The 10,959-nt window shown below is 40.8% G+C and overlaps 1 protein-coding gene across 1 annotated transcript; it reads right to left on the reverse strand.

Moving 5' to 3' along the window:
• Positions 1 to 348: 348 nt before the first annotated feature.
• Positions 349 to 9,730, reverse strand: LOC133912725 (sister chromatid cohesion 1 protein 4-like). Its single transcript, XM_062355616.1, has 15 exons — positions 9,517 to 9,730; positions 8,516 to 8,666; positions 5,747 to 6,005; positions 5,569 to 5,663; positions 5,440 to 5,489; positions 4,926 to 4,975; positions 3,831 to 4,588; positions 3,352 to 3,720; positions 3,132 to 3,276; positions 2,531 to 2,667; positions 1,617 to 2,341; positions 1,397 to 1,430; positions 1,019 to 1,127; positions 803 to 932; positions 349 to 705 (listed from the first exon to the last, which is right to left on the reverse strand). Exons 2-15 carry the CDS (start codon positions 8,637 to 8,639, stop codon positions 607 to 609), a joined length of 3,084 nt encoding a protein of 1,027 aa, XP_062211600.1. The 5' UTR covers positions 8,640 to 8,666; positions 9,517 to 9,730; the 3' UTR covers positions 349 to 606.
• Positions 9,731 to 10,959: the final 1,229 nt, after the last annotated feature.

Consider the following 10,959-nt stretch of genomic DNA (forward strand, 5'->3'; position numbering starts at 1 on the left):
TGTGGATACCTTGGATTATGCAGCCATGATTGAGTTGATGAGGACAGTGCATCCACCCTGCAACAAGGCACATCACACTTCTGTCATGTCAGCCTAATGCACCGAATAGCAGGTTAGTCGCTTTACAAGCCCTTTCGTTGGCAAATTAACAAACGGCTTCGTGCCACCTGCCACGTTCGCAATTTGCGGCCGACGAAAGACTACCGAACAACGCAAAATTGGAGCTCTTTTACCCCCAAATCTAGCAAACGGAACGGTTCTCAAGAACGGTCGCTCGGAACAATTGGGTAGTAAAACATATTCAGCTCGACATAAGTCAAACAAGTACATCATCACTAGAGTTCAGGCTTACTAGACGAAATAACAACAATATGCCATAACTTCGAGCTGATGCTATCAGATTACACGACAGACTATACAGGAGCTAAACATATATACAATGAATAGCCAAGGTACAACACGATCCTAGCAAACACAGATCAGCGCGGGAGATGCTACAGAGGGAATAACTTAACAACATAGATGGAGTTACAAGCATGGCGGCATCAGCATTTGTTGGTAATGTGACAGATATGTATGTATCGCGCCAGGCTAGCTGACTTTGATCTAGAAATCTGACTTCAGGAGCTTTGGCCCTGGCTTTATGCTGACAAAATCAAACGGGTTTGGTTGCTCCACATTAATGTAGTCCTTTGTCGTCAGGACCTGTGAACCGAATAGAGAGCATTATCACTCAAGGGTACTAGGGACGTGAAGGCTCAGGCTCCGAACAAATCTGTTAAAGAGGGAGTAAATGCCATACCAAAGTCTCGAAGAACATTCTTGATGCTTCCTTCCGAGTCTTCCCACTTAGCAGACGATCGATTGCTACACTCTTTCTTCCCAGACCAGCTTCTTCATCGAATAAAGTCTTGAGATACTTTGCAACACCCCTGCACAGCAAGTGCACATCATCAAAATGTTGAACAAAGTATAGAACACTTAAGTGTGAAGGAAATAATACTTAGCTCAAGTGTACCTTGTGCGAGAAGACCAGCCACTGTTGTCAAGAGACTGGAATTCATCAGGATTTGGTTCATCATTATTTGCGTCATCATAGTCCCCATCATCATCATAGTTCAGAAAATCTGTAACAACAGAAGGTCAAACTATGACAAAAGCTTGCTAGGTCTGTCACAACATAGGACCAGAGAAGTAAGCGCATGATTGGGAAAATACTTGCTGTATTCTTATCAACTGGCTCGTGGAATCCTCGTCCACAAAATTTGTGTATGAGTAACAGGACAGTCAAAAAAAAAACCTGGTGCTAGGTGCTGAAGATATGAAATCTCCATGCATGTAAGGCATACACTACATTAGAGCACAGGATGATGCTTTTATCGGACAGAAAAACTACCTGTATCAACACCATGAATTGCACTTCCAAAATCCTGTAAACCAAACAGAGGATAACATTTATTATATGGCCTTAATGTAACTGAGCAAAACAGTGCAAGTACTTCTCCGCAGCAAGATATTTCAAAAGCCAGAAAAATTCATGTCATAGTAAGCAATTAACAGATGCACAAAGCATTTCGCAAGTTTGTATATAGGTAAAAACATATACATGGACTTACATTGCATTCCTTCAGTGCAAAGTCATGCACCGTATCCAGATCCATAAGAGATCCCATGTTGTTTTCTTGAAAGCAAGAATTATCTCCCATAGCAGACAAAGCGTTTTCATCCTCTGTTGGTTGAGCAAAACCAGAAGCAGGATTGCATTCCACCCCGGTAATCTCAGAAGTAGGAATCTCATTACTCCCAATCACATTAACGTCACTATGAACAAAATGATTAAAATCTTGGCCAGAGCTATCTAGAACCACATCTGGACTTGACACTTTTGCATCAGTACTATGCTGCAAATCAGATGGAATATCTTGAAGATGATCATTATCCAGTGTATCAACTTGAGCATGTGCTCTGTCAGCAAGTGCCACTTCTTTCTCAGTATCAATTAAAGGTTCAGTGACTCCTTGAAACACAGTATCGGCAACAAAATCATTAGATACACCATTAACCTGGTTGTCAGGAGGTATTTGCAAACCGTCAGGAGGTATTTGCAAACCTAAAGCAGCTGTCGCACAAGCAGCATTATTTGCTTCTGGCTGCACCACATCTGATCGAGTTCCATCTGGAATATGAAGCAGGTCATCAATAGTACCTATACCCTTCGCATCAGATGTCCCAACATTGTTGCTATCTTCTGCAATGATTTCAGACATGACTGGTAGCCCTTGTACTTCCACAATCTCATATGACCGCCGATCGTGCAAGTTGTTAAGCTCCTCGGATAGGCCTAGTTGGGATACAAAAACATCCATGAGTATAATTTTAGAGCTCGGAACTAACCACCACAATAACCATCATTAATCATCAGACTTTGAAACTAATTCATATCTCAAGATGCTTCCATATTCTCCTACTTCACTTCAGTATGGCATGCAGAAAAGGAAACAAAAAATCAAAGATAGTGTCGAGAACTTACTGGAAAAGATGGGCTCGCGGAATATGTCACCTTCCATCGAACCTTTCTCGATCATCCATATTTCAGAACGAGTACATGGAGCCTTTTTACGAATGCGCCGTATATCCTCAGTATTGATCAACTGCTGCCGTATAGTACTGGAGAAGGGAAGACATCGTCGCCAAGTCAGCTCATGCTAGAAGTTAATTAGGGCAAATAATCTATAATTGGGTTCGTAGAGACATTTCAGATGGTGCATACAGAAAACATAACCAAACAGTAAAATGTAGGACCAGGAAGTATCCCAGATCAAAATTTCAAGCAAACTGCAGCATGTTCTTCTGTAGCTTCTACAAATATCACGTATGTCAAACTTACAGTACTAACATCAAGAGGGAAGAAAATCTGCACTGAAGTAGATGCCACAAGTTTACTTCTCTAACAATGCTTTAGGTTGGCATTACGACCACATACAACAAGAACCAACTCAAGGGAATAAGGAAAGGGGAATTTCACATCCGAGGTGGCAGTAATAATTTAAGATCACAGATACATTTAGAAAATAAGCAGTCACTTGTTCATAGCAATAAGCTCATTTGAAGGCTATAAAGCATATACATACTCAGCGTGTAGAACCATGGCATCATCCAATTGCACTTTTCTCTTGAGTGTAGCTATCTTCGATCCCAACCTAGGGCGTTTCAAAGATGATGCCCTTGGTGGCAGTGGTGTTGAACCAAGCGTCAATCCAGGTGTCCTTCTACCGACTAATACAAGGTCATGTGATTAGGTAATGCAGTAAAATCCAGACAACAGGAATGTGGTGGACAGGTTATTTGTACCTAAAATAGATGCCAGTAAATCATCGTCATCAGGAACAAAATCGGTGATCCTTTTACCACGTGGTCGGCTAGACAACTTTTCAGTAGTCTCACTTTCTAGAGCCGGTAAGCTATCTTCCAGGTGTCTTTTTCTGCTAGTAAGACTGCCTATTTTGTTACTTCCATCAGATTCAGTGATTCCTTTTTCTGCAGTTATCTGCCCCAAGTCATTTGCCTGATTGAATTCAGCATCTGGAGCTGACAGCATTTTCTCAGGCTCAGCAAATTCTGAGGTTGATTGTTCATTTGGTCTATCACTCAATGCCACTTCTTGTTGCATTGCCTGGTCTTCCTGTTGGAAATCTGCATTAGTTGCATGCACATTATCCCCTGCATTACAAATAGTAAAAGAATTAAATGATCTTCAGCTTTGTCAACGAACATGACGTGTTGGGGGGGGGGGGGGGGGCGGGGGGAGCAGCAAAGAGTCAACTGATTACCTAGAGCATCAACCGATGGCTCATTAATCTGTGCTGGGTTCTCCATCATAGATGGCTCATTCAAAGGTACAACTTTCGTGGTTGCTTTAGCAATTATCAGTTCCCCACATGCAGAAATAGCATCAGTACTGATGACCAACTTATCAACAGCAGCTTCCAAGTTTGATGTTTGACACTGGGGAGGCAAATCCTCACGTGTGCATTGTTGCATCAATGAATCGATGTCCTGCACAGGCTTTGCCAATGCATATTCAGTCATCTCAGCACCCACATCACTGGCATTTGCTGTGGTTGGATGGAGAAAATCTGAAGCTGGAGCAGTGAAAGTCTCAGCCTTTGCTGTTTCATCATTGCCTGACGGTGAAGCCTTTATCTGTGGACTCAGAACAGGACTTCCATGGACTCTAGAAGGAACTGTCTCTTCCATTAAACCAGGTGTAGCTGGGGCCTGAGCACTTACAAACTCTGGTGATGCAGGTTCATCACAAGGGAAGGGGCTAGGTTGATAGTATGAAGCTGATGGCCCCGCAATACTTTCATTGTGCAATAGCATATCATTCAAATCTGGTGTCTGTACATTGTAACCATTCCAGTTAGGAAAACTGTTTCCTCCTAGATCATCTGCATTGGGTGGACTTAGCTTTCTGTGACTAGAAGGTCCATCATCCATGTTGTATCCTTCAGCAATTTCATCTTTACTTTGGTTATCATCAACGTCCATATCAGTTGGAACTGATGGTTGGCCTTGAATGATAATGCTGGGGAGAGGCAAACAAGAAAATACATAAGCAATGTTACTCAAGCAAAATATGAATTAAAGGGCAACAATGCCACACCAGCACATTCAGAATGTCATGGGAACAAATTGGTGTTCTCATAACATGAGTAAGTACACTCAGAGATAACTGGTCTTCTGACAATATCATTCAACTTAACAACTCTAATGTTGCAGCCTAAAGAAACTCCAGAAAAGTCAAAAGTTTGGATGCGAACAAAGACACAGATCATTGCAGCCAGACAAGATAACAATATAGATCAAATATCCAAGAGACTATAATAAAGATAGTATTCAATCAATAGAGGAGGAAATTTTACCCATCATCAGACTCAAGATGAATCGAGTGATCCTTGTTGAGCATTAATTCCTGACCACAAATAAATAAAATCAGCTCTCGGAGAGAAATTAGAAGTTTTAATGCTGGTATTATAGAGTCAGTCTGCTCTTTTATCATAGTATTATGAGATATAAGATAACATACAAAAACCACCAATTACCTCAAGTTCAATAAATTGCTAAGTCTACTATTAGATGGACAAGATGAACCACCAAGAAATCAGCACCTAACAAACTCAGTGTCATTCTCCAATGTCCAAACTCTACAAATTTTTCCTATACAACTCTTTCTATATTAACTATGTGTTCCAATTATCAAGTTCTACTCCAAATACATTGACATGACAAGAACAGGGTGATTTTTAAAAAAACCTTTCTCTTAATAATTGTATAGAATATCTTATTCAAGAAAATGACAAAAAAAACACTAACGGTGAAGACAACAAACTTTTCAAGAGGAAAAATGGAGAAAAATAAAACAAAAGATCATATTACCTCCTCCAGATCCAAGCCAATATGTGAAGAACTGCCATCACCAAATCTTTCTGTACATTTAATACTAAAATAATTAAAATGATATTCAAAATTTGAGTGACACAAGATGCGGACAGAGACAGGACCAACCATCTAGGCCAAACTGGGATGTTGAATACCCTGTTCTCTCTGGGTTGTCTTGCAAGGTGATCTGTTCTTTTGTGCTTACATGATGATCAATGTCACTGGATCATAGTGGGAAGTATTCAGAAAACAGAGAGGCCATTCTTAAATAATGAACTTATCAAAACAGAAGTCAAGGATTTACCCTTGAAACGCAGCTTCTGGTAGTTCAAAATCATCAAGATGGAAAGTCTCAGGTAGTGTTATAGAGTGATAAGGAGCAGTTGACTCCTCAGGGGGTAGATCAACAGCAGCGGACCTGAAGGCTTGTTTTATCTTCAGCAAAGCTTCACTGCAGTCATGGAATAGGTAGTTGACCTTCCGAGAATAGATTCTGACCACGCCTAACATTAGATGGCTTGATAACCGAAGTGCAATTGGAACGTCAGGAAATATAATTGAATCTGCAGGAATAGTGGCCATTAATAATTAACTCATAATGATAGGAAACGTACAATGTAGAATTTTTAGGCCAAACACCAATTATATCATGAAATTCATTGAACTGCCACATCAACTGTTATATTCATGGACCTGGGGAAACAGTGTTCTCTATTGGTTCCTTGGAGAAAGTAAGCAAAGGGCACAGGTAACAAATGCTCTAAATTTTGAGATCAAGTTGTAGAGAAACCATCCCCTGTACATTACCCACTAGAACAAGCCAAGGCCTATAACAGTTGCTTCACTATAATGATAACTGGAAATAAGCAGGCTTCCTGAAATTCCTATGTTACCAATAAGAAAAGAGACTGGGAAAACCAATACTGATAGTAAAAAATAAGATTTTGACAGCTAAAAATTTCACATTTATAGGAATAGAAAAATAAAAAACCCAAATTGATTGGAGAATGGAAAGATAAAGCAATCCTAATAAATCATAATAGTTTGGGTTCCCTCTAAGGGATTTGTTTCCTCAAGACATAACTCATGGTATTGAACTTCGCACAGGTAGTTGGATATATTAACCTAACTTATGGTACATGGAGATAATGTAGGCTAAGTTCTCAACAAAATTTTCTATGTAAGAAACTTGCATGTGATTTGCTTTCAGTAATTACATGGTTGCATGTTTCTTCAATCAAGCATGTTTCCCAATCAAGCAAGACAATTACATCAATTTATGCATGGCGTAAAAAAAACACACAACACAACACAGTATGGCACATAATAATTGGAATGGCATTGTATTGGCTACCTCGAAATTATTACCACCCATTGCCCAACTGACCGACTCTAACAGAAAGTAATGGGGCAAATAACCAAAATAAGTTTTTTTTTCTGCCCTGACAAGCACAGAGCAATATGGATGTATTTGTTCGTCATCTTAAAAGAAAAACTGTTCCAATTTCAGTGTTCATCGTAGTAGAATCATCATGACTGACTACTGATTTTCTATTAGCGACTTTTTTCTCAAGACAATTCCTGGTATTGAACCTTGCACTGGTAGTTGGTTGTAGTCACCTAAATTATGGTATGTGAGATGATGGAACATATTGTCTCAAAATCTTCTCGGCAAGAAACTCGTGTGTGATTTGTTTTGTGTAATTACATGGCTGCAGGTCTCCTATAAAGCATGGATGATGTTGCTAAGTGGTAGCAACATCAATTTATGCAAGGCCTAAAAGAAACACAGCACAATATGCCATATAGTAAATGGAATATGATGTCGCTATTAATATCGGCTGCCTCTAAATCATGACCACCCTAGCCCAACTGTCTAACTCTACCAGAAAACAATGCGGCAAATAACCAAAACAAGTTTTGAGGGCATGTGGGGCACAGAACTAGATGGATACATTTGTGCATCCTCTAAAAAGAAAATGCGTGTCAATTTCAAGGTTCAAGTACTTAGTGTTTCTGCAGAAGAGAAATTACAACACTACATCACAGAGCCTTCATGTACCACAGGCATCATGTAATTTTGTGCTTCTGGTAGATATTATGTGTAACAGAAATGCATGGAATATAAGTACGGCACCTAAACAGCATCAGCGTACAATCAAATCAGATGCTAGACTAGTGTATTTGCATCTCTAGTTCTCTATAGAACTATGTTTCTCCAAATCCCCCATAGAGTATACTAAACCAATATTTGAGCTACCTTGACTATTTATACGAGCATTAAAAACAGAACCAGTTCAGAAAGCCCTCTCACTCCTCCCGGTATAGCTGTGACGAACTGACAATCATATAAAAAATAAGAAAAAAACAGTCACAGACACAACAGCGGATGCTAATATTTTATCATTACAATAAGTTTTACTTAAAAATTACTCCGTCCAGTCACGAATGGATGATATTTTGCACATTGAGGCAGCCTTCATAACTCAATTTTTGCCCCAACTTCTATCATAATATAAAAACCTAGTAAAGTTATAATATTATGAAAGCAGACATCCTTCTAGTTCTCTTAGTGTCCTAGTGAGCAGTAAAGACCATACATAATTGAGCAAAAAGCAGTTGGTGCTTTTTTAAACCCTAGCGAACAATTAAACCACGAAAGGGCACCACTAAATGCACGGAACTAAATACCTTGCCAAAATTACAAAGCAATGATTTTGCTACCATGATGTTGACGAACCAGCACAAATAAAACGGTAACTCGTTGACAACTCAAAAAAGATGATATTTTTACGACCCACTTCGTTGGCAGCAACTAGAAGCTAGTTAACCCCAAACCAAAAATGCTAACAAGATTACTAATCCAGAAGCTATAGGTAAGGGGAAGAACAACACTAAACAATAAATGAGCTAAATATAGCATTTTTTTGTTTTGTACAGCTACAGGACTAACGAGCATTAGCAAAGCAATACTTCACAAACCCTACAGCAGGTCAGTTCATGGGCAAACTTAATTGCAGAGTGCAAACCCTAGATCTTAAAAAAAAAGGTAAAATCAGCAAAGAGCACCCACCTACAGAGACGCCGATGTCCGTGTCCGCGACCTGGTTCTTGCGCAGCTTCCGCTCCAAGTGTGCAGCAATCCATATGGTCCCGAGGGGCCCCTTCTTGGCCAATATGAACTGCGAGTAGAACATTTCCGGCTCCCCTCCTTATACTGAACCCTAAAAACAATCAGAAAATGAACCGGTGGACTTAGTGTTGGGCATGGGTATTCAGTAGAGCACCCAATCCTTCTTCCTTTTTCGAAAATTTGGATTTGATAGGTCACAAAGCAGGTAAGAGATCTATCTCCCAGAACAAATTGCATCCAACCAAGTTAGGGTTCCTTACCAACGAAAGAAAACAGCCCTAGATATTCTGTGCATAACTAAAAATGAAACCATTGCATGATTGTCTCAAAATGCATACGTTGGCCCAACCAGCAAAGGAAAACCAGTATTGAGTTCATTCAGCATCTCAATTGAAGGGTAGTTACTATCAGCCTCAGTTGAAAGGGTTGACGCACTAGCAAAAGAGGGGGGAAATACTGTTACAGAAACATCATCTCCAGTTCATTCTTTTGGTTCTTGGGTTCAGATTATTATTGTCCAATGGCTGCAGGGTCCAAGGTAAAAACGGTTTTCATGCAGTAACGGAGAAGCAACAAGTGTGTTTTACCTTTCTTACAGAATTACAAGTCCAGGACCAACACAATTGTCATCAGAATTCCATGTTCTAGAGTTCTTGTCTTATCAGGGGTAATGTTACTTTCATCAGAAAGTCAGATGCACTCCTTTTCAGCAACACAAGACTGCAAAAGATCTAAGATTTGTCCACTTCAACTACATCACAGATCCATCACGGCTACTACATATGAACACGGTGATCCATCACGACAGAAATCTTGTGATTGGCGAAATAGAGCGACGACGATGCGGATCTGGATCTGGTAGCGGCTCGGCCAGGTAAGTCTTCTTGGTGTAGGGAGAGGGAGAAGAAAGGGGAAGAGGGAAGGAGAATGGGTGAACTCACCGGTGCCGGCGGGCGCGGGTGGGCGACGGCCAGGTGGGTGGCGCGGCTCGCGCCGCGGCGGGTGGCACCACTGGAGCCGGGGACCGGGGAGCTGAGGCCGGACCGCCAGAGGGTGGCTGGCGTGGGCGCCTGGCTTGGAGGGCGGCAGCGGCGGATTTGGGATGTAGAGGGTAGGGGAGGCGTGGCGTGGACAGTGGAGGCAGTTAGGGTTAGCAGCTATACCTTGCGTCTTGGCTTTGGCTCCTTGCCGGTCAATGCCTCGGTGGGCTGGGGCGTTGTGTTGGAGCGCCTGGGCCGCCGGCCTATATGTGCACTGCAATCCTTTGCGGGGCAAATTTTGTAACCTCTTTTGATCTCATCAGGTGTAAATCTCACGGAGACCTGACCCGCCCTGGTTTATTTCTAGACCTACGCTCGGTTATAGCTTTTTGGCTTCTATTTTGATTTTCTTAAAAAAATCAATCGTCCGCGTCCTTCCTTCTCCTTTTTTCTATCAATGTGGAACTGTTGGATACTGGACCAATAATCTTTGTTCTTTTTCGGAGAAAAAAAGGCTTAGTTACTTCCACTTTTCTTGAAGGATCACAAATTCAAGGAACCAAAAACCTATATGCTAGACAAGAGATCAAGGTTGTTGTGTTAAGAATAGCAATTTGTATTTAATAATAGTTTATATAAGCAATATATAGAGTATATGAGGGCAAACTTTAGACTAGAAGATTGCCATAATACCTTTAACTATTATACCCTTAATATCCCTCTCAAATACAAGGCATGTGCAATAGCGTTGTATTTAAAAGAAATGACACTAAGTAATAAACTTAGACTAATACATCTGAAAACAAATTGTCTCTTCAAAAATCGTTGTAGAGTGGAGCCTTGGTAATCTTGTCAAATCAAGCCGAATAGCGTTATACAAGTACACAATGATCATGTCCCTGCAGTCCACGCGTATCTTGTTCAGCAGGAGTGTGACATCGAACGTTGGCAAGAACATGTGGTCAGGGTGGCTCGAGTCGATCAGTGCGGTGAACGAAGAGAATGGCATGTGATTACTTGGTGTGGGGGATGAGAGGCGGGAGGATGAGGTGGATGAAACTAGCCTAGAGACACCCATTGGTGACTACTACTACTGCACACTTTTGTTATTCAATTCTCAATTATTGCCACGACTATTCAAAGTACTTCAAAGCCCTCCTCCTTTACACGCCTCTTTCTATAGCCATTGGTAGTGGTAAACCCCAATTTGTAACCAGCCGCCTATGTGGACGACGATGTTGAATTGCTAACATTGTATGAATTAATCTCTAGTGGATCAACAGTGAGAGAATTGACTAGAACTTTTGAATTAGCAAAACCACAAAGATGGAATGGTAAGAAAAAAAGTACACCATACAATATACCTATTGTACGTTAGGCAAGAGATACAAATTGAACAAACAC

This window comes from Phragmites australis, chromosome 3 (assembly GCF_958298935.1).
Source record: "Phragmites australis chromosome 3, lpPhrAust1.1, whole genome shotgun sequence".
NCBI classification, from domain to species: Eukaryota; Viridiplantae; Streptophyta; class Magnoliopsida; order Poales; family Poaceae; genus Phragmites; species Phragmites australis.

Coding starts and splice junctions, on each gene's coding strand:
- LOC133912725 (XM_062355616.1), bottom strand. CDS start 8,639: ATGTTCTACTCGCAGTTCATATTGGCCAAGAAGGGGCCCCTCGGGACC. Junction 4,589..4,925: donor CATCTTGAGTCTGATGATGG/GTAAAATTTCCT, acceptor GCCTCTCCCCAG/CATTATCATTCAAGGCCAAC. Junction 3,721..3,830: donor GCCATCGGTTGATGCTCTAG/GTAATCAGTTGA, acceptor TTTGTAATGCAG/GGGATAATGTGCATGCAACT.